Source organism: Pantherophis guttatus, chromosome 2 (genome assembly GCF_059756535.1).
Source record: "Pantherophis guttatus breed Tessera chromosome 2, ASM5975653v1, whole genome shotgun sequence".
In the NCBI taxonomy this organism is placed as follows: Eukaryota; Metazoa; Chordata; class Lepidosauria; order Squamata; family Colubridae; genus Pantherophis; species Pantherophis guttatus.
Window position 1 is genome coordinate 117223304 of NC_142064.1, and position 23460 is coordinate 117246763.

The window sequence follows — 23460 nt, forward strand, 5'->3', positions numbered from 1 at the left end:
TAAAAGTGAAAAATAAAGGGAGGAGGTTTTGGCTGGCTATGAAAGCTTACCAAGCATTTCCTCTGCAACTGCCCCCACTTTTTTCTTTTTTTAACCAATTTTTACCCATCCAATGACCCATTTTTTTCTGCTACCCTGTAGTTTGAGAACTAGCATGTTAAAGAGAAAGCTGGATTAACCATGTAGATTTTCTATGTGGAGGATCCTTTCTTCCCATGTAGAAGCATTGCCCTCCCTCTACAGACTGCAATAGTGTGTTCTCGAATTCCTTTCTGCTGTTGAAGGAAACTGATAGTATTGGATGAGTTAGAAGATTATAACTGCAGATGGATTTGATATACAAAGACTAAAAACAAATGGTGAAAAGCAGCTTTGCTTGGAAAAGCTTGCAGCCTGCAGATACTTTTAACATCAAGCATCTGCCTATCCCAGTCCTTGGGAAGGACTCGATAGATGAATAAAAATAGCAGTCTAAACATCTGGCTGATTGTGTAGCAACATAATAGTAATTATAATTGCGATGACTGTACACAGCTGTAATCAAAACATGTTCCTGCTACTTCTGTAGGGATGTTATGCAGAATCATCTTCTTCAGATGCTTTGTCTGGTAGCTATGGAGAAACCAACTTCTACCAACTCTGACGATGTCCGTGATGAAAAGGTAGGATCCTGGTTCTTCTGACTCAGTGCCTTTGGGCAAAACTGCATTTTGTTGCTCAGACTTTTGAGCCTTCTTAGATTTCCATCTGCTGACAATGCTTTCCTTGTACCTCAATTTAGGCCCAGAGCTTCCTAGGCTTAATTGTTCTAGATTCTATCAATTACAAATACAAACTAAATATAAAGCAATGTGTTTACTTCAAGGATCACCTTTATTTCCAAGGATCCCACATAGATCCCACAAGTATTAGATTTAAACAAACAGGGATGGCTGCATCACAGTCCCTTGCATAGGGGCCCATCTGGCCAGGAAAAAGGGTTATTTGGGCTTGTATGGAATATCTCCACAGGAGGGAGCTATAGGAGATGGGAAGGAGCAACTTTACTGATTCGCCTTAAAGTAACTTGAATATTTTGTGTTTAGCCATGTATGCCATAACAGCTATTTTGTCAGAATACCTGCAACATGTTCTCAAAGTTTAGGCATTGCTTAGTGGCCCAAAGGAGGGGACTGCTGATCTATCTCTAAAATAGGAATGAATTACTAAGCACCTAGACTAGATCTTCCTAAAGCCTCTTCTGAAAAGTGAGTGTCTCCAGGGATGGGTTCTATTTACCTTTACTACCGGTTCACATTGCGTGTGTGCGCGCTCTTCTGCGCATGCACAGATTACCTATGATGACATCTTGGTCAGTGGGCGGAGCCTCTCACTGGTTTTACTACCGGTTCTTGTGAACCGGGGTCAACCCACCACTGAGTGTCTCATAATGACCTGAACACCAATTCTGACCAAACTAGAGCAGTTCTTCTAAATTATCTTCCCTTAAATATTTCTTCTGTCAAGGTAAGTATTTAGAGTTTTATCATTTTCAGTTGGAGACTCTTTTTCTGAGCATATGAAATACACACACATGTACCTCAATGTCAGTTGGAAAACCTGCATGATGGTCACATGGAATTTCCATTGCTAAGTTGATTGTATTGTCTTGAAATGGATATAGTCTCCTCAGTTCACTTCTGCTGATGTGTGATCTTGAGTCTCCCCATGTTTTTCTGTTAGGTAAAGGTTCTGAAGTGCATCAAAGAGGTGACAAGTGAAAATGTAATCCTTGGGCAATATGTGGGCAATCCATCTGGAGAAGGAGAGGCTCAGAAGGGCTACCTTGATGACTCCACAGTTCCAGCTGGCTCTACCACCCCTACCTTTGCTGCTGCTGTGCTGTATGTGGACAATGAAAGGTGGGATGGTGAGTATAACCATACAGCAAAGAACCAGTCAAAGAAAAACACGCTTTGAACTGGGGGGAAATTGTGTGTAGTGGGCAAGTGTTCTTGTATCTCATTGCCTATTTAATTCTCTCCCTGTAGGAGTACCATTTGTCTTGCGCTGTGGCAAGGCGCTGAATGAGCGCAAGGCAGAAGTACGGCTGCAGTTCCGGGAGGTGCCAGGTGACATTTTCCAACAGCAGTGCAAACGCAATGAATTGGTGATCCGTGTGCAGCCTAACGAGGCCGTTTACACCAAGATGATGACCAAGAAACCAGGCATGTTCTTCAACCCAGAAGAATCTGAACTGGACCTCACTTATGGCAACCGCTACAAGGTACATTATTTTATCTGCCATTGAAAATACAAACAACACAATTTTGCATTTGTAAGTGTTCAAGGTGTCTGCTATATACAGTGTGTTAGCTGAATATCCATGATTGCGCCTATATAAAATCCTAGACTTGGCCAAATAAAGAATTCAATTACAGTAGCCAATTTATATATACAACATGTTAAGCTTTATTAGCTGATTTGGCGGGTAAGGTGGGATGGAATTGTCAGATTAGTGCATTTTATGAGCCTAGCCTGTTTTGGTTAAGTAACACTTCTGTGTAATGTTTGAACCCAGAAAATAGGATGTTAAATAACAAAGACAGATGTGTAGTGTGAACCTGGCTAGTAAATGGGTGCATGGTTTGAATACCAAGGTAACAATATGTAGGGAGATAGGGAGGCAATGATTTAATACTGTACAGCCCAAAATTCCAAGAAGTCTATAGTTGGTTTCCCTATTTTTTAGAAAGTTAAATTACTGCTGGCATATTTTCAGACATACCTCTATCTCACACACAGGGGTAGAAATTTAGAGCATCTTTAGAAACATGTGGACATCATCTTTATTGTTTTTCAGCAGACAGATCAGATTCCCAAATGCAATTACTGTGATTTTGAATGGCCATAGGAAACCCATAGTAAATTGTGGTCATGTGATATGAGACACTGAAAATGGCCATAAATGCAAGCCAATTGCCAAGCAACAAAAATGTATGTGCTTGTTTTGGGGTGGGGGGAGGGTGGGGGGGGCAGCCATCAGAATCTCAAATCTAGGTTGAAAGTAGCCCTGGGGAACTCTATCATAACTTCAACTGTTGCTAAGCAACTGATCATTAGGGCTCCCTTTGTGAATCCTGGCATGTTGCAGTGACTCTTTCAGCCATGGAAGTCATCACTTGACACTGTAACATTAGATTTTAGGTATCTTATCATTGCCCTTTCATAATTAAGGTGTCCTATCTGCTTCTAAATTCTTCATTTCTAAAGCTAATCGTTAGGAATAGACCATCTTATAGCGTACAATGCTTAACATCTTATTTTTCTGTTCTTTTCCATAGGATGTGAAACTCCCAGATGCTTATGAGCGCCTTATCTTGGATGTTTTCTGTGGCAGCCAGATGCACTTTGTGCGCAGGTGAGTGGGGGGAGGGTCATCGGCACATTTAGGAGAAAAACTAAATTTTCCAAGCACTTGATAGCAGTTGACTGCTGTATTTTCCAAGGTCCTGATAGCATATTGATAGCCCCTGGTGTTTTCTTCCATGGGCTATGCATATCTATGATGTGCATAGGGCATTATGGCATAGTTCCTTTTAGTCTGAAATCTTTGAATTACAGTTACAGATTGAAGACTCAGAACTCGGTACTTAATGAAGGCCATACCTAGTAACAACTCTTTTCTAGTATTTCTTTGGATTTCTATAACCCAGCCTAACCTTGCTGCCTTCTCCCTCAGTGACGAACTACGAGAGGCCTGGCGTATATTCACTCCACTGCTCCACCAAATCGAGGCAGAGAAGACAAAACCGATTTACTATTGCTATGGCAGGTGAGGTTAGAAATGATTGAAGGGCTGTTGGGAGGGCAGCAATGCTTCCTTTGAAAAGCAGGCTACAGAGATGACACAGTAGCCCAGACCTTTGCATGTGATCTGTTCATACACAGAAATGTCACTCCTAGTCTTTTCTGGCTTCTAGAAACAGTCTTGCTCACCCCTCACAGGACAGAGTTCTCTTTCAGCTGACATGCTGCTTTTTGCAATGGATTCACTTACCTATGCCACCAAATATCTAAGACAGCTACATTCCTACACACTTTTCAAGGTACGAGTGTTCTGCCCCAGCTACGGACCCCAAAGAACACAAAGTCTGTACAAACCTTAGTTTACTAAATTAAATCCGTTTTTTTTTTTCAAACAAAGGCTGTTAATTAACTTTCTTAAAAGCCTACAAGAATCCAAAGAATAAATAATCATAATCTTACTATGGTTGGCAGAAAGCCCAGAAGCAATTTGCAGAGAACTAAGATCAAGACGCGAAGGAGAGTGAACTAAGTTGTTCCCTGCAAATTGCCTCAGTTGTGGTCCTTCCTTAAATAGGCTAAGGGAGTGACCAATTAGCCCCAAGCCTTACTCTCGAGGAGACCTCCTCCTGAGGAGCCACTCCTGCCTTTTGGCAGCTCTGCGTGCCCGTGCATTGAGAAAAGGCTCCTCCTCTTCTTCCTCTTCACTTATGGGAGCTTCTGGAGGTTCTGAAGGCCCTGGCTGAATTCCCACCTCTGGCACCACATCTTCTCCAGCCTCCTCATTGCCCGACTCGAGTGCCAGCTGCACAGGCTGCTGGCACAGCACCATACCAGCCTCCTTGCTGTCAGAATCAGCTACTAGTTGCACAGGCCACTGACGGGCCACAACAACGAGGCACTCGTTTCCAGAAATGATTACACTAAGGCACATTCATAGATCCTTGTCACATGACAAAGTTAAACAAAGGCTTGGACTCAAGGCTGGCCCACTGGTATATCAAATAAAACAATTTGACAGATATCAAACTGCCAGGATTGCCTGGCTCCTCTGCATTCCTGTTCTCTTGGATCCTGAGAGGACTCAAGAGCTGGCTGAGGAATGGAGAGATAGATAGATTTAGGCCAGGTAAAATGAAAAGGATTTTTAATGAGTTTCAGTCACTTCACGGAAATGAAAACAGCACACCAGCCATTTCTGGATCATTAAAGAAACCATTACTATTTTTCTCAGCTCCTCAGGAGGTGAGAAGAGCGGCAGTACAGAATCGTAAACAGTCATTTGTTGATGTCCATGAGTATATGTAGGGCTTGCTCATAGCCGTGTTTCTAGAAATACTAATAGGTTTCTTTTAAATCTTTTAGCCGTGGCCCTACTGAGGCTGATGAATTGATGAAGAGAGTTGGATTTCAGTACGAAGGCACCTACCGGTGGGTCAATCCTCACAAGCTCTGAATCCTGTCAGCCTCTGCCTCTTGGAATGGCACCCGCAGCTCATTTCCACATCTCTCCAGAGAAACTGAGCTGGCCAGGCTTGGCAGTGGCCTGTGTCCTACCCAAAGATTGTAACGTGCCCATCTTGTCTGAGGAAGCAACTCGTTGGGCTTAGGCATTCGTGCACTTCTCCAGCTGCAGTGGGATGTCTTCGGTATGAACAGCATCTTCTTTTGCTGACCTCTTGGTGGCCCTCGTGTACACTCTGTCTCTATCCCATTCCAGTTTCTGCTGCTATGCTGGGAAAGCTTCTGGAGGCATGGGAAAGCTGCAGAGGCTTTTTTGCTCTCACACTCCATACTCCTTCCTTATCTACGTATGCTGCTTTATTCAATTGCTTTTACTTGGAATTACTTCTTACATTCCTTTGGATTTTGTACATGATGCTGTTCTGTAAATGGAAGTTATTACAAAAACTCCCCCATTTTGTGTCTCTTGAATATGTGTGTTTGAGGCATCTTAAGTCTACTTGTAACAATGAGCTATCCTTAATCTTCACCTGTTTGGGCAACTGATTCGGGCAACTGAATCTTAGTATTGCACAACTGTGGCTGGCCTGAAGGCTATAAATAAAATATGGGAGTAGGGGGCTTGGACATGTATAGCCAACCTAGCATCCAATCCTCTGCTTATCCAAACTAGGGCAAAGCAGCAGCCTCAATCAGATAAGAGCTGGCACACCACCCCCTGATGGAGGAAGCCATCTCTGATAACTGAACTTTCAGGCTCGGCTTCTATCCTTGAACCTCTTAGATTCCATTCCGTATTAATACATATATTAGGGAGTGACTCTCTTGAGGCTGTGATCTGAAGTTCTCAGCAGGAGTTTTGCCTTTCATCAGGTTGCCTTTCATCTGGCAAAAAACTTCTAGGATATGCTTGGTTGCTGTTCAATTCCACGAGCAAAGAGATGGATGAGACTCCCGTGTACTCTTAAGGGGAGAGAAGAGCAGAACAAGCATTTGAAGAATAAGGACTGCAGTATAATTTAAAAGCTAAAGCTGCTCCCTCTTACACCTGTTAAGAATCTTGGCTACCTTCCAGTTGATATTTTCTCTAAGCCAGGGCTCTGCACGACTGCTTTCAGATCACGCATCACATTTGGCCTTTTTAGTGGTATACTGCAATCTGCATACTAAGGAGTCGATAGAGCCTGGACAGCAACTCTTATTTAAGGTGGTTTGTTCTCTGTGCCCTCCTGTTGTTAATGTCCTCCTCCTGTTGTCTTAAACATTGCAACCCAGTGGGCAAATCTGAGCCAGCAAGCAAGAATTGCAACTTTTTTGGAAAAAAAACCCCTCCTTTTGGGAGGTTGCTAGTCAGACCAAGCCTCCAGAGCTTTTCCCCATCTACTTCCAGTGCTCTGCCATGTTACTGCTATTACTCATTTCTGCCCAACACTCCTCAATCTCATTCTGGGTTACCAGTTATTGCTGTGATCTTTTTAGGATCCCATTGTAAGAGTCCCAAATTTCATACATGTGTTTTCCATTAGTCCGAGTTGGCCAACTGTGGTCTCTCCTCACTGTGCCTTTGTGATTCAGTCCAGGAATTTTTGACCCACCCCATCAGAGGACCTACCGAATGGTGATATCAGTATGGTTCAACGTCTCTCCATCGCAGGTCCAGCAGCTGACCAGCGGCTGTCCTTGGCATATTCCTCCACAGAGTATGTTCTGTTCTTGTGCAGTTGGTTGTCTTCCCTCCCAGTCTTCCTCTTTGGGGGAGGTGAAGCGAACAGCTCGAACCCGGTACACACTCACAAAGGGCAGGTCAAACTGTGGAGCACAATTGCATCTCCTGAACATCTCTAGAGTTTGGAAGGAGCTGTTAGAAATATCTCTGCTAATAGAGCAGAGAAGAGCAATATTTGCAAGTACCTGGAACTTGGAGGTGGTGGTCAACATACTGAAATATTTAATTTGATAAAAAATAAATGGGGAGAAACTTATTAAATTTATTAATTGTAATTTAGTACGGTTTTTAATCAAAAAAAAATGGAACTTTGTGGGTTTTCCTTGACCCAAGTGTGCATGCTGAGGCAAGAAGATACAGCAGAAGCAATCAAGCAATGTCTTCAGGGCACTGATATTCAAACAGTTGATGTACCTTTCCAAAAATGTATTCCTAAGTAGCCTTTACTCTCCCAGCAAATCTGCTACACATTTAAATTAAATCCCAGCTGCTTCTCAACTAAGGAGGTCCTTAAACTTAGCATGATTCAGTACACTCCCTTAAGCGGTTTTAGAAGGGGAACACAAAGGGGTTCCATTTAAATCCAGATTCTGCCCATAAGTTAAAGAAACCACCAAGTGAGGCTTAGTTTACTGTCAATTTTCTCTTGACACTCATACTGAACTGTTAATTCCACATCTGAATTAAATATCCTGATCACTCAATTCGGTTCTATTTAAATCTACTCTCAGATTCAAATGACACTATTTCCTTAAGCATGGTCAAATTCAGTTAGGTAAAATGAACATCAATTAGACAAATGTGTTTAGCAAATCAATATCAATTTTACGTATGCAACTATCTTTATGGACTACTCATTGACTACAATAAAGAGTCTATTTTGTTCTGTTCTATCTCTGGGGAAGGATGTCCCCAAAACTTAGCTGCCCTTGTTTTAAAAATCCAATGACATGTATTTTGGGGCAAACAACCCCATTAGAACTTGTGAAGTCTCAATCTGGATATAGGAAATGAGCCTTCCAGGCAAAAAAATAATGGCCAAAGGAATGGACAGCCTAAAATGAACAGGGAAAAATGGATGGCAGCAGCTCAAAGAAAAGGCTATCTACTGTATGTGCTATCCCTTTCTGCATAACTCCACTCCAAAGTTCTACTTACGAAACAGGAGGAGCCTGGAGATTAATGTTCCAAACCTATTAATACCCCATTGCAAAACACATTTCCTAAAAGCCACGTCTTCAAGGCCATTTAAAGGATGACAGGGTTGGGGCAATTTGAATCCCAGAAGGCTAGCATCATTACCAAGAAGGCATTATGTCCCTCAGATGATACTGTTTTAAAAATGAGACCTGGAACATGCTCACTCCCAAATTTAACTGGGTGGGCAGAAGCAATGGCAATCCCTCGGGTAGCTAGATGCCATGCCAAGAACGGCTTTAAAAGTCAAAACCAGCACCTTGAATTGCACCCAGAAGTTTAGTGGTGACCAGTGCAGCTCTCACAGCAGAGGTGTTACCTGGCTGTGCCAAAGTGCACTCAAAACTACCCATGCTGATGCATTCTGGACTAGATGCAGCTTCCAAGTGGTTCAAAAGCAGTCGCAGGTAGAACACACTACAACAATACAATCACAAACTGACCAAGGCATGTGACTACAAAAGTCTGCCACTTAGGCGCAACTGCCACCTGCTGTTCCATCAGGAGCTCTAAATTGCACACTAATTATATATGGGGAGAAGAGTTATCAGAACTAAGATGGAAATTCCTTGGTAGAGGAGAATTTGAAACACATAGGCCCATGATAGTGAACCTATGGCACGCGTGCGGAGCGTATATGGGCACGTGAGCGTTGCCCTAGCTCAGCTCCAGCACGCATGTGCTGATTTTTGGGCTTTCTGGGCCCACAGGAAGTCGGGAAATGGGCCATTTCCTGCCTCCGGAGGGCCTCCAGGGTGGGTGAGGAAGGCCGTTTTCGCCCTCCCCAGGCTCCTAGAAAGCCTGAGGAGCTTGGGGAGGGTGAAAAATGGGCCTACCGGGCCCAACGGGCCATCCTGTGCCAAGAGTGGGGGGGATCATGCAGGCAAATGGACAGGGCGCACTGAATTATGGTGTGGGCATGCATGTGCACAGCCCCCCGCACTCCCCCTGCTTTTGGCACACGACGGCAAAAAGATTAGCCATCACTGACATAGCCACTCCATTTTGTCAGCATTGATTGTCAGTCTGTTCTTCCCCATCTAGACTGACACCTCACCAGTAGCTTCATGTAGATCTCAAACTAGAGGGGTGAGAGCACTGAACCCATGACACCCCATCTGCAACCTCTCCTCCCATCAACACTGATGGGAACTGACCCTGAAAAAAAGGAGAACTACAGAAAAGCCATGTCTCCCACTTCTAATGCTCACACTTGGTCAAGAAAGATACCAGAGTCTCCCTCAGACCTGTCTGTCCACCCACCCCTGCCAAAGCCCTCTCTCCTCAGTTGCCCTTGCCTTCAGAATATGTAGTGATTGACAATTCTACCCTCCAGTCAGCATAGGGCTAGAATAAATGCACTTATTTTATCATATCTCTTTGAATGGAGACGTGCAGAACCATAACCATGAAGACTTAATATTCTGACATGCACCCCAAGTCTATAGGACAACAGTAGCTCCCCCATACCTGGTCTGAGCAGTTGGTGTGCCGATTCAAATGCTGCAGGAAGGAGAAGACCGAGCATTTGTGCACCAAGATAAGGTCGGCAGTTCCATCGGCCAGGTGGGCACAAGGTGAGAGACCCTTGGGGCTCTTAGGACAGGCACTGCTCATGCAGGTCAGGTTGACTGCCAGGAAGCTACCATGAACCCGCTGCCATTCACTACCTGGAGGGGAGAAACAGGTTTATCTTGAGTATCTTCACCCAGGAAGCTCCTTAGCTACTCAGGGATCCAAGTAAGAGTGATTATTACTAAGAGACAACAACAAGTTGTTGCTACTTTTTGTTTGCTACAAGCCTTTTTCCGGGGACAAGTCCTTCTCATTTTCTGAAATTATGCTGACTATACCTAGCAGTTCCAGTCTGAGATTGCCAAAAGCACTGGCAGAAGATATGCCTGGTATTTTATTTCTGCAGAAACTAGGGTTCTTCAGATGCTCCCTCTTCTATTCCACCTCTAAGAAAGAAAGCAAAGCAGCTCAGACCGGTTGTGTTTGTGTTTGCTGCTGTTTGCAAAATAGAGGCATTGAAAAAAGAAACTGCCTGCCAGGCCTGTACTTTTTAGTTTGCTTTTCCAGGAGACCTTGAGGAAGCAAGCAGTCATTGAAGCACAAGACAGACTGCATGGCAAGTGGTCAAGAAACAGCAAAGATGCCCCGTAATAACCTTTCCAAATACACTAATAGGATTTCTGTTTATCACTTCAAGCCTTCCGAATCAGTTAGCTATGTAAGCATTACAACATTATAAAAGTTACTAAATACTATTACTAGTATTAGTATTGTTCCTTGTTATATATGAGAATCCTAAATTTAGAAGACTGGAGCTTGCTTAAGATCACCCAGCAAGCTGGCAGCAAAATGAAATTAGAAAGTTGTAATTTCAACAGTCCCCATTTTTTCCCCCTTTTGACCAGCTTCAGACAAGGGAGACTACTTCCTAAATCAGATTATTTGGCCAACCTAACAAGACATGAGCTGGAAACATAATCTGACTTGTGTGTGTGTATAGCTTGCTGTTTTTTAAAAAATGCTAGTAAAAGCAGATTCTCTGAGAAGTAGTAGCTAGATTAGATATAGATTTTGCGTCTCTCATACATCCCTCAACCTGGCTTGTCAGATTTGAGGCCTCACTGCCTGTGCACCACAAAGGACTGGTGCAGCCAAATGGACTAAGATTAGATTTGAAAACTATGAAGTTAGGCAGTGACCCAGGATGAGATGCATATTCTTGGCCCCAGACTAGGCCCAGTATGGAGGGGGTGGGGGTGGTGAGCTACAAATGCTTACTTAATTTAAAGCAGTATTTCTCAACCTCAGCAGCTTTAAGATGGATGGACCAACTCCCAGCATGCTGGCTGGAGAATTCTGGGAGTCTACTCATTTTAAAAGTTGCTATGGATGACAAACACTCACGAATGAAGGCAAATATACATGTCCCAGGATAATATTGCAGAATCCAACCTGGGTCAGTCATCAGGACCATAGGTTTAGTCTTCCAAGCTTTCAGACCTGTGCTGGAGTCCATCCTCAGGGAACTTCTCTCTTGAGAATGGGCTCCAACGTAAATGTGAAAGCTCGGAAGACTAAATGTCTGTTCCCGGTGACTGATCCAGATTGGATCCTGCATGAGAAACACTGCTTTATAGGCTTCTTGTCACAAGGATTACAGCAAATTAATTTTCAGTTATTAATTAATTTTCAAGATTAATTTACAGAAAGATTAATTTTCAGTGTCAATCCTTTGTGATTTTTAAAAAAAGTGTTTTGGTGCTTTTACCTGCCTGCTTTGTGAATTCTGAAAAATGTTCTTCCTTGCTTCCACTCAGAAGGTTTTTGCTAGATTCAGAACAGACCATGCAGCTGAAAAGGAGAGCTGGTGTTATAATTTGATCATGTATTCTTCCCTACTTAGTCCTCTTAATGCATTGCAACCCAATTTTCATGATTCCTAGCCAGCTGGGAATCATGGGGTCTGTAGTCCAAAATATTAGATGAATTGGAGAAGGCCGCTCCACCCCTTTTCTACAGTTGTGTTCCTGGACTTTGTCCTGGGTTGTAAATCCCATTGTAGCAGTTTCCCATCAACGTACCCTGCCCGGCAGCGTGACTGATCCCGCGGATTGGTGTCCTCTGACTCTGCTAACTGGAATTCCACAGTGCCTTCATAGCTGCGGTTGCTTAGCACTGCTTTGGCTCCTGAAAGAGAAAATAACTGAAGGGAGCGTTTGGCCTGGGTGTGTTCACACATATACACAAGCACACACCACCACCACTCTTAGTGGAAAATTCACAGAAGGTTTAGGTTCTTTTGTTTCAAATAGCTTTCATTCTGAGTATCGTGAGCATGTTTTAAGTCAGTAGGTGTTGAAAGGTGAAAGGTACAGAAAATAAGATAATTTGTAGTATCGTGTGTGAATGGTTTTGCAAGAATCAGGCAACTGACACAGCAATCACAGCTGTTGTTACAATAAGCAGTTTTTGTGCCTTTTCAAAAAGACTGAGATGGGGGGAACTAAAGTTATATCATATTTGACAGTGAGATATAGAGTAAATAAATAAAAATAAGTGGTCATGTTTTTTCCTTGATACACCACTACTCAAATAGCATCGTGCGTATTTCAAAAATACTTCAGTCATTCCTGAAAACTGGAATTTAAAACTGTCTGGGCACAGATGAGTACTCTCTTACTAGGCCCCTTGAACCTGTATTTCTTTCAAGCCCATCAAGAAGAATTTCATTTTTATGAGTCTTCGTTTTCCTTCCCCTCTCCCATCTCCCCTTATCCAATTGGTTTCTTCTTCTGCCGAACGGTACCTGCAAAGGTGTAGCGCGCTGGCCCCATCCAACGGTGCTTCTCACTGGTGCTCACTACATCGCCGTAGAAACCGTAACCAGCCAGGGAGACAGAGTAACGCAAAAGCATCCCATCATGCCAAATGCTGCAGACATCCAGAGGCTGGCTGTCCCCTGGGAAGGAAAGAAAGGCATGGAAAAGAGATCAGAAGGAAAATACCCCACTCTCTCACTCCATTTTAGGTATGGGGCTGGGAATCCCCAAGGAAGCCAATGCTTCTGTTCTCAATCCCAAATAGCTAGCCCCACTCTGAAGTGACCCAAGCAGGCATCCAAAGGTTTTTTTTATTGCAAGGGTCTGACCAGTGATGAATCAGAGACCATTTTCAAGCTCGTCCTACATATGCTTTACTTCCAAACCTGGCTTTCCAAAATTCCCTACTCAGGGCAGTTTTAAGGACCATACTCTCAACAGCCACAGATGGATAGTGCGTGCTGGCTAAGCACCTATAATGATGTGCAGAGCAGAGGTGACGGGGTCATTTGTTCCCACGGTTGCAAAGCAGATACAATCTGTAGAACCTGGAGTAGACACAGAACACATCCTATCACTCGTCTTGCTGGGAAATAGGTCAGAAGGCTGTCTGCTTCCCACCCAGACCCTTGGATTAAAGTTTTAGTCGTTATTTCCCAACTCTTAAAGAAAGCCTCACGTCTTAGTTTTGGGGAGTTACTGGCCTTACCTGCAGGAATGATGCCAATGCGAAGTCTTGGGGACAGAAGCTCCGTATCCCAGTCCTCTTGGAGCTTCCCTGCCTTCTGCTGGGTTCGGTCGATTAAGGCGTGCATCACTTCATTGAATGTGCCGTCGCCTCCCACACTTACCAGCCTGGAATGGGATGGAGGTAATAAGCTAAGTTACAGGTAGTTTTTAACGTCCAACTGTAATTGAGCCTGATAATTAGGCTTGTAAGTCATGATGGTCATAAAGCAGATCTCTACATGATTAGACCCAATTTTACAACCTTTTTTGTGACAGTTAAGTAAGCATCACAGTTGTTAAGAGAACCAATTGTTCACTATGGGCTGGTTTTTGCCAGAAATAAACATTGGTTTCTGGCAAAAAGCTAAATTACAGTCAAGTGACCATGGGATAGTTACCAGGAGCCCAAAATATGTGACTCTAAGGGAGGGGAGGCAGCGTCAGAACTTCAAAACTGGTCGCACATAGCCTTCCAGGTATCCATCGTACCTTTGAACAGTTGTTAAGCAACTGATCATAATTTGAGGACTACTTATAGTCAGCATGTGACACAACTGTCTTTATGGACCCCTTCTAAGCAAATGATGGGGATTCTCCCATTTCCATGAGTGGCAAGGACACTGTTGTGCCTGTTTACATAATGCTGAATGGCATGGAGCAAAAATGTCCAATGGAGTTGCTCATGACCCCTTAATACTGTGAGTAGAATTAAATGGTGGAAGCTACTTGTCTGTGTGTGGAAAGCTCTGATGGGGAACAGCATTCAGCCAAACCAGCTCTCAGATATTTTATTTTTCTACAATGTATTCTTCTTTACTTCCTCTTACTTACACTATTTTATCTCCTTTCTGCTGCATGAGCTGCATTAGCTTACAGTGCTGGCTGCGATTCACCCAGGGGTGGGTTCTAAATTTTTTTTACTACCGGTTCTGTGGGCGTGGCTTATTTTGTGGGCATGGCTTGATGGTCATGTGACAATTCTTTAGGATTTAGCAGAGGTACTGGTCTACCAGGCCTTTCACCGCTTGCAGAGCTGTACCGGTCTACTCATGTATTTTTGCAGGCACCGGTCTACTCATTTGTTTTTGCAGGCACCGGTCTACTCATTTGTTTTTGGAGGCACCAAACTGCCTTTTACCACTGATCAGCTGTAGGGCAGCCCTTTGAAGCCCCACAGCAAGAGTTTAAACAGTTTTTTTCCTTACAGCCCATCAGCTGGGACTCAGGAGGCAGCAATAGATTGGGGGTGGGGCCAAATAAAAGGTAAGAATAATGCGGGGGGGTGGCGGGGGGGTGGCAGAACCAGTTCGGTGACATCATATCGTCACCACCACCAGCTCGGCGGAACCGGGAGGAACCCACCACTGGATTCACGGTGTTGGTTAGCAACTTCCTATAACTTGGTTATTTGTGGGACTGCTTCTCCCTGAGAGTATCTGCCTGTCCTGTCAGATCAGATAGGATAGGCATCCTCCAGGTCCCTTCCCTGAAATGCTGCATTCTACCGGGACCTCAGAAGCATGTCTTTTCCATAGCTGCTCCTACTTTATGGAATACTTTCCCTCCTGGTTATTCAGCAGGCCCCCACTATTTGAGCTTTCCAAAAGGCCATTAAGACCTTTTTTACCCAGGTACAGTGATTGTATCTTGATTGTTGGGGCCCACCAAGGACCCTTTGGTTTTGTTTTTACAGTTTTATTATATTTAAAATATACTTCTGGGGTTTTGTTACTGTTGTAAACAGCCCAGAATGCCTTATAAGATGGGAGGCAATATGCTCCCCTTTCAAGATGGCTGCTGTACAGTCAGTGATTCTTTTTTCTCTTACAAATGATCTGCTGATTTCACTGCTAAAGGTGGTTCTTTGGCAGTGCTGCTCCCTAGTTTTGAATGGGAGCATTTAGGAGTGACCCAAGATGACTTTTGGACAACTGTGGATCCAGTGGATAAGGGGGAGGGTCTTGTAGATTCAATCGAAAAATCATTGGGAGTATCCATCTTCCAGTCAAGGAGTTTTGTTTTCTAATCATGCCAGAATTTTAACTTTCACTTTTTTATTTCACTGTTTTATTTTGCTCATTGTTTTAAAAGTTGATTTAACAGTGGGTGCTGATTTATCTCAATCCCTTGCTGGACTCTAATTGCTTTTTCCTTGCCTTTTCTTTTGATATGTTGTTTTGGACAATCATGGACCTTCTGTATGGAAATCGTGTTCCTTCCATATGAAAAGCGCGGTAATGTTTGGGGAGTAGGTGGATGAAGAGTTCACAGACTCCTACCGCTGGATTCTGTATTTTTTGAATTTGAAAAACAGAATAAATAAAATGGAATTTATTTCCATTGAATTTTTCTTATAATCTTGGATTGAAACATAGAGGCAAACATACTTTTTTTTTGTTCTTTGTTTCCTGGCTAAATTTCACAGATTAAGATGGCTCTGAAATCTAAGAAAGGAAAATGGGGAGATGTGCAACTTCTAGCTGAGTTCATCTCTCAAAAAATTGATCAAACTTTAATGTTTGTTAAAAGAATGTTAAGATCTGAAGCTTTATCTCTGGATGTGGATGAAGGTACACAAAAGGACTTTGATCCAGTTCCAGATCAAAGAGATAATTTCGCAGCTGGAGAACCAGCAAAGTAGATTTCATCTGTAAGTCTGCACATTCTTTCAATATTATGGCTTTGACTAAGAAGGAAAGAGACAGATTCCAGACCTCTGCGAAGTCTGAGGGAGACTGGATGGATTACAGTTAATTGGCAATTACTTCTGCTTGCACTTTGATCGGAAAATAGACCTATTTTGGAAACTGGTTTTACTATATTTAATTAAACAGCAATTGACTAGAGAAGATATTAAGAAACAAACATGGATATTTGATCTAGGATGATTTGTTTATAACTTTTGAGTTATTTGGGACAGATAAGATGCTGTGGTAAATTTTCTAAGAGTGGATTACAATAACCGCCTGTCAACAAGTTGCAAATAGATTTAGTAGGTTAAAATTTTTTGGAGGGCTTGTTTCGCAAGAGGTGGGAATTAATGTTGTAGTAATATATTAATCATTATTTAACTAGAGGGGATAATATGTATATAATGTCTTGCTTTATGCTCCTTTTTAATGTTTTGTTTTGTGTTGTTTTTTCCTTTTGGATTTTTTTGAGTTCTGTATTTTGTATTTTAATCTTGCTTTGAATAAAATAAAAAGAGATAAAAAAGAGATGGGAGCCAATACAAATCTTTTAAATAAATAAAATAAAAATGTATATATTTAATACCTTTTGGTAACATTCTTCAGAATTTTTTTAAAAATTTAATTTGCAAAGGCGGCCAGAAACATTGTTTTTAAAGCCATTTAGAAACGAGATCTACATCAAATGTCTAATGTTCACAACATCTTGCCATTTTTCTAACTATAGTATTGTTTTAAAAAGTTTAGCCTAATTATGGTAGAATCAAGTATTTAATCTGGTTTTATAAAGTCTATGGGCAGGGCCGGATTTAGATGAAAAGAGGCCCTAGGCTATTCCACTTATGAGGCCCTTTCACCTATAGTGAAAGTGTAATTTTAATTTTGCTAACAATTTGAATGTAGGCCCCTCTTGATTTTGAGGCCCTAGGCTGAAGCCTAGTTAGCCTATAGGAAAATCCGGCCCTGTCTATGGGGATTCTCAGTCATCCAGGCCATGGTTGTCTCAAAGGTGTTTTTTAAAAAGGCAGACTGTTTTTTCTTTGAGGAAGATGTTTTACTTCTCATCTTCAGATCTGGCTTAAGTTTTATCATCTGGTTGTGAATGTGAGAGATCATGCCTATGGAGGGGAAGGTGATGTGATGGACTACAGTGGAGCACCAATTTCCCAGAAAGGATGGAGCACATCTCTAGCCTCCCACCGGCCAGTACGCTTCCACAGAGAGGGGCTCCTCTGGGTGCCATCGGTCAAACTATGTCGACTGGCGACCCCAGGGGACGAACTGCCCCCCGGGAGACGGAGGATTCCCGACTTGCGCACCTTTCACCATGCCCTCAAAACGTTTTTATTCCAACAAGCCGGGCTGGCCTAATTTTTTAACTTTTTAAATTTTTTTAAATTTTTAAATGGGTGTTTTATTTGAATAGCTGGGCCAAATTATTTAATATGCTTTTAAATCGTTTTTAAATTTTATATTTGTGTGCTTTTACTTTTGGCTGTACACCGCCCTGAGTCCTTCGGGAGAAGGGCAGTAAATAAATTGGAATAATAAATAAATAAATAAATAAATAAATAAATAAATAAATAAATTCCAAGGAGTGGAGTAAGGCAGGAGTTATCACAACCTGGAGCTGGATAGGAGGCAGAGGAAGAAGGCTAAGATAATCACTTCTCAGAATCTCCCAGGGGATATCCACTAGGGTGAGAGAAGTAAGGGTTTAGTCTGGCAAGAGTCTGTTTATTGTATATAAACAAATAAGGAACTGAACCCTGGCTGGATTGTTCTACCTTGTCCTTGGGCTAAGCCTGACAGTGAATGAATTAATCAATTACAGCATTTGGAATTAGCTAGTTTTCTCCATGGTTGGACTGGCAGACAAACTTGGAAAAAAAACAGATTGGTTTCCTCCCTTTTTTGCATTCAAGTCATTGAAAAATGTTCTTGCTTTGCAGCCATTGTTTTGTGGGATTCTTAATGTCTGCTTGGAGCAGATCATTTGCTTGTCAAAGAATAGTTTTTGCCAATTTGGTGCTCGCTAAATGTAATCCCATGCTGAAGGGTACAGCATATTGCAGTTCCAGGAGAAATGGAGGGCAACTGTTTGGGGAAGATGCCAGGATTGAACTGATTGGATAGTTCAGATTGAACTACTAGAGGCACAAATTTCCTCAGATGCAGGCAAACTAAGACAAAAATACTTACCCATCAAAGCCACAGAGATCTTGCTGTAGGATGTAATCACGAGCCTCATTCGCACGGCAGGTCTCTGAGGAGATGGTGACAGGAAGAAAGCAGGAGACTGTTTAATAGGAGCCATGGTGGCACAGTTAGAATGCAATATTGCAAGCTAACTCTGCTCATTGCCAGGAGTTTGATCCTGACCAGCTCAAGATTGACTCTGCCTTCCATCCTTCCAAGGTTAGTAAAATGAGAACCCGGATTGTTGAGGGCAATATGCTGATATTTGTAAACTACTTAGATAGTGCTATAAAGCACTATGGAGCAGTATATAAGTCTAAGCGCTATTGCTATTGCTATGTGGTATACTATTACAAGACTCAGACAAAGGATGGAGCAACAGGAAAGCTGGAAACTATTGAAGATAAAAGAAGTCCACAATGAGAAGGAAAGAGGGAGTGGTGGAGGAAGATAATGGGACTCACCCACAACTTGAGTATGGATCCCAGCCAGGGCAAACAATGGAGCCACTTGACTTTGATAGATCTCCGTTGCTCGCTTACGTCCACCAACTGGATTGATGAACACAAGAAGACTCTTGGGCCGTGTAACACCTGGAGCAGAAGGGAAGGAAATGTAAATGGCTGCAGGATGAGATCAAAGTACCATCTAGTCCAGCATTTGGATTCTCTCAGTAGTCAATCAACACCTCAAGAGTGCATGAAGAAAGAGCTCTCTCTTTGTTCCCTTATAATTTGTATTCACAAAAACTCTGCTGCAGAACAAGGAAGATCGAACTAACTGTCATTTTGTGTCCTTCAAGTTGCTGATTTTGCTTGGCAACATGTAGAAGTGACTTGCTATTGCTTTCTTTCAAAATCTAGCCTTCAATCCTGGTATTTGTGGGAGTCTCCCATCCACCTACCGTATTAACCTGGCTCAACCTGATTTAGCTTCCCAGCCTGAAAGAGGTCAGGCAATTGCCTTTTGCAGGGTAAGACTTCATTCAACACGAACTCAAAACTTATTTTCCATGACATTCAAAAGAGAAAAAAAATACAGATGGCCTTTGAGCACACACTGTACAAAGTACCTTTCCCTTACTACTGACTAAGAGCAGTTAAATTTCATCTCTTGATCTAATCTACCTTGCAGGGCTGACATTGCCCTACTTGCAATTAAGAGAGGTTCCCTGCTTCCTTTCTTGGAAGCCATATCCTACCCACTTATACGCAGCCTGTTATTGCATGGCAGCCACACTTAAGAAGGCCAGGAAGACTTCAGCTGGGCTAGGAACTGACCATGATAATAAATCCAGGTCTGAAGGGCACTGACCCAGCGTGTTGCTAGCTGAGATGTGGATGGGGCAGTGAACTCCAGCACCCCAAGGTTCCAATACTCTCCTTTTTCCCGCTGTATAAAAAAAACTAAAAAGAAAGAAAGGGAGGGGAACAGAACATTAGAGTGGTTGTTAGAGGATTTATGAGTAAGATCAGATTGAGCGATTGCTCAGGACATCATTAATTTACTTTTGCATGTGAAATTATGCACCTTTATTTACACATACATGCAAATATCTTGAAAAATTGTATTATTATTTTCTCAGATCTATATCCTGCCTTTTCACCAGGAGCTCAAAGTGGCATACAAAGCACTCATCAAATCAAATCAAAACTTTATTACAATCATAGACCAGCATATTCAAAACTGGGTTGCAAAAAGTCCAAAGTCACCCAGCAAACTTCAGGTTACACTGGATCTAATTCTGAATTCCTACTCCTTGAGTTTCCTGGTTACGCTTCAGGGAAAGATGATGATGACTGCATTAGCTGAGTTCATTTAACTCTTAAGACCAAACTAAACAGTCACAATTGCTGTGTTCATATCATACACTGTGTCCCCAAAGAGAAACTGTATTGTAGCTCAATGTGATGACCTGCTTCCTACAACACACTAAATATAACTGGATTCCCATAACAGACTGTGGCTTCAACATCCAAGGCTGAGAAACAGATGGAAAAAAAATCTTAATTCAGCCTTGTCCTTGACTCTTTTGCCACAAAGCCTGTAAACCTAGCTTAGAGTGTCTACACTAAAGAAGTGCAACTTTGGATCTGGCCTCCATAGCATAAACACTTTTTGTTCCCTCTCCACTCTTCTCCTGCAGTCAATCAAAGTAATAAGAAACAACATGACTTATTTAAAAGAATTGCTCTGAACAAAAATGGACTACTCTGACACTTCAATCACTCTCAGCATGCAACCAAAGTTGTAGCCCACCTACCCCAGATTTCATTTTTACTTGATTTTTGTGACCCTCTCTAAACCTGGATCCATCTTACTCACCTGTGAAAGAGTTTTCATCCCTAGTAGATTCCAAAATCTCCTTTCTGTTACTGGCCGTTCCAAGCTTCACAGCAACCATCTCCTGGATGGGAATGCAGAATCCTTGGTCTGGAAAGGAGAGAAGACAGTTGCTTTGCCAATCTTTATTTGTGGAATTTCTGTCCTGTCTTTCTGCTTCTTTCAACAGCTCTGAGCGTGGGTTTGGTGTGTGCACGCAATATTAATACAATCAAAATTAGAAATAAAATTTACAGCTTGGCAGCAGAGATGATAATAATTCTCAGACGATAAAAACTTGCTTTAGTCTGAGGCCAGGGACTTACAGATCAAAATCCATATATTTGTCTTTTCTCCTTGACCTGCTGCCACAGTGGAGAGCTTTTCAATAGGACACCGTCACTAAAATTGTCACAATCTGTCATTCAACTGCTCACTCTTGAGTGCTGGCTGGCTGGCAATTCATATAAAAACTTTACTTGGGGGAGAACCCATTATTTTCATCGAGGTTCAGAAAATATTTGTCAGTAAGAAAGCTAACATTCAGAGCTCAGTTTTTTGGGGGGGTTTAAGGGGACTTAAAGAACCCTGAGGGATTCTTTTATCAATTTTCTTGCTCATTCTCCTTCCTCGTGGTTACCATTTGCACCTCCTAAAAGGAGAAGACTAGATGCTTGGAGATTATTGCTCATTTGTTTTGTCATATACCCAGTAAGTGCAGGGAAAGAAAGCCATGGAACCAGGGGACTCCAGGGTCTGGTGATAAGATCATTACAGAATTGCAGATCTCACCAAGAACCTAACCAAGTTGATCCAAGGACTTCAAAAGTTCAGAAGTGTAACTCCTACCCTTGCCTTATATCCAGAGATTTAATCCCTTTACAAGGGATCTTGAAGAAGCTAAAACCTTAAGAGTTGAAATCTAGCAATCCTTTGTATTAATTTCCTCTGTTTGGGTGACAGGAATTTCATAAATGGAATGGAGATGTCTCATAAAACTGGAACCACTACTAGTGGTCCATTCTTATCACAGAATGATTCTGATTCTCTGCTGCCACATATTTTATTACTATTTTGAGAGCCCCAATTACACCTGCAGTACTTCTGTCAAACAAAAAAAAAAGTACTACTTCACAATAAAGTGGTCTAAGTGCCAAACTTTCACAAAATGCACATCGCTTCTGTCAGAAAGAAAGCTATTTTTACCAAAGGTTGCCGTGTATGGAGTGCCTTTTCCCCAAACTCCTCCTTCTTTTCTCCTTTTTTGCAATTGATTCCATATTACAGAAAATAAGATAACTGACAATGCCATTTCTAAGAGTTTAAATTCTCTTCTTCCGGCAGTTGGCCAGGTGAATGAAAATTCTGGTCAGGCCAGTAATCTGCTTTTAACTCAATGCCTATCAGGCATAAAACCAGCCGGATTTTCCCAGACCATTAAAACTACTATGGCTTGACCCAGAGGGGCTTCAACTTGAAAAACCCGTTTTGGGATCCAAATGTGTTTGCTGGAAGGAAACTGCTGTAATGGAAACTGCAAAGTATGTTCTACGTCTTCTTCGTGAAATAAAACCCCTGTCATCAGTTGGTTAAAAAAACCTTGAAACTCATCTCTTCTGTCTCCTCTCTTTCCCCTCCTCTGCACCTGGCACTGGTGTCAGCCTCAGGGGACGTACTTGCAAACACAACAAGCTTTGAGTCAACTTGGGCCCAGGCCAGGAAACCTTGGGTATAGGTGGTTCCTCTTGACAATACTTTTGTCATTATTTTCTGCAAAAAGACTGAGCAAAGGACAAGAAGCAAGAGTCAGAAGCCTCTTGGCCTCATAGCCAAGTTGAGCTGAAATAAAGTTGTGATAACTATTAACATGTTGTTTTTAAAATAAAAGCATGAGCAAATTCATGATTTAGGGCTCTGAAGAGGGAATTAACAAAATGGCTCTTCCATGCACTCCCAATACATCTTGTTTATAGGAAGCTGGAGCCCAAAATCTGTATCTTTAAGCATCCATCTTGGGTTTTTTCTAAACCTCCCAAGAACATACTGTAAGGTTCTTCTCCATTTGAAGGATCTCCTCCTCTGTCTGTCTTTGTTCTAGTTAAAAGACAGTAATTGATTACTTATATATTTTACTTTTTTGGGGGAAATACTTTATCCAAGTTCATGTGAGCTTATTCTCTTGACTACACAATATTTCATAGTATTTTCCTTTCTTTTTATTAAAACACCATTCTATTAAGGCTAAAAGAATCTTCTAGGGTATATAATTATAAATGACTTCACATTCACACAGTCATGTTATTGACGCACTTCTATACTGAGGCTTTTAAAATAATTTTATACTAAACTATCCAAGACATACACTCGACAGTTAAGATGCCAACTAAGCTTTCCTTTCAAAGAGCTGATTTAACACACTCCCATATTTGAGTTTTATAATTTTTTAGCCTTCTAGTTTACTTTGTGATTAATATCTCATATTAGACAGAAAATCCTGAAATTTTGGATAACACCATTTTCATTTCAAAATTTAAAATATTCTTCGGTGAAGCATCTTTGTCATTTTTTAGATATAAGTGAAACTAAAATTTTCAGTTTCAGGAATATCTGTACATTGTTACCTTCACAAATGTCAGGCCAGCTAGAAAATACAGGAGGAAAAAGACGGAAGATACTAATCCATCAACAAACAGATCATCTCAAGCATGAGTAGAAAATACCGTAATATATTGCCTGCAAGGCGAAAGTGTTCCAGATAGTGCTGAGCACTTACAGTTCCATTAGAACACAAAAATAATTTTATGGCTTTAACCATATTGACATATTGTTTTATTGATTTAGTGTCATCCAATGCCAGGTAAAACATAAACCAGGAACATGGGTTGTCCTTAGTCAAGGTAGCTGCTAGTTTTATCTTCCTCAGAATGGAACTTTGTCTTGGACTCTTAGACTTGGCCTGAATAACAGAACGGAGTGGAAGGAACCTTGGAGGTCTTCTAGTCCAATCCTCTGC

The 23460-nt window shown here is 41.9% G+C and overlaps 2 protein-coding genes across 5 annotated transcripts in view; one reads left to right on the forward strand and one right to left on the reverse strand.

The window, feature by feature from the left end:
• Nucleotides 1–5705, forward strand: part of G6PD (glucose-6-phosphate dehydrogenase) — a 29845-nt gene extending 24140 nt beyond the window's left edge. For all 3 annotated transcript variants that reach the window (XM_087888613.1, XM_034434295.3, XM_034434294.3), the window contains 6 exons: nucleotides 569–662; nucleotides 1723–1909; nucleotides 2031–2266; nucleotides 3324–3400; nucleotides 3722–3814; nucleotides 5152–5705. In XM_087888613.1, coding sequence (XP_087744739.1) covers nucleotides 569–662; nucleotides 1723–1909; nucleotides 2031–2266; nucleotides 3324–3400; nucleotides 3722–3814; nucleotides 5152–5242 — 778 coding nt within the window. In that variant the 3' untranslated portion in view covers nucleotides 5243–5705. The remainder of the gene's footprint in view (nucleotides 1–568; nucleotides 663–1722; nucleotides 1910–2030; nucleotides 2267–3323; nucleotides 3401–3721; nucleotides 3815–5151) is intronic.
• Nucleotides 1–23460, reverse strand: part of LOC117675544 (ceramide kinase-like) — a 36010-nt gene that overhangs the window by 5565 nt on the left and 6985 nt on the right. Inside the window, exons 2-13 of one of the 2 annotated variants that reach the window (XM_034434296.3) lie at nucleotides 20451–20558; nucleotides 19406–19531; nucleotides 18590–18718; nucleotides 18129–18192; nucleotides 13217–13362; nucleotides 12981–13055; nucleotides 12495–12647; nucleotides 11770–11875; nucleotides 11457–11539; nucleotides 9644–9843; nucleotides 6863–7059; nucleotides 4917–6213 (exon numbers count right to left, since the gene is read on the reverse strand). In XM_034434296.3, the coding sequence (XP_034290187.2) occupies nucleotides 6150–6213; nucleotides 6863–7059; nucleotides 9644–9843; nucleotides 11457–11539; nucleotides 11770–11875; nucleotides 12495–12647; nucleotides 12981–13055; nucleotides 13217–13362; nucleotides 18129–18192; nucleotides 18590–18718; nucleotides 19406–19531; nucleotides 20451–20558 (1451 nt within the window). In that variant the 3' untranslated portion in view covers nucleotides 4917–6149. Of the gene's footprint in view, nucleotides 1–4916; nucleotides 6214–6862; nucleotides 7060–9643; nucleotides 9844–11456; nucleotides 11540–11769; nucleotides 11876–12494; nucleotides 12648–12980; nucleotides 13056–13216; nucleotides 13363–18128; nucleotides 18193–18589; nucleotides 18719–19405; nucleotides 19532–20450; nucleotides 20559–23460 lie in introns of those variants that run through there. The other variant, XM_087888614.1, reaches the window with a different exon arrangement.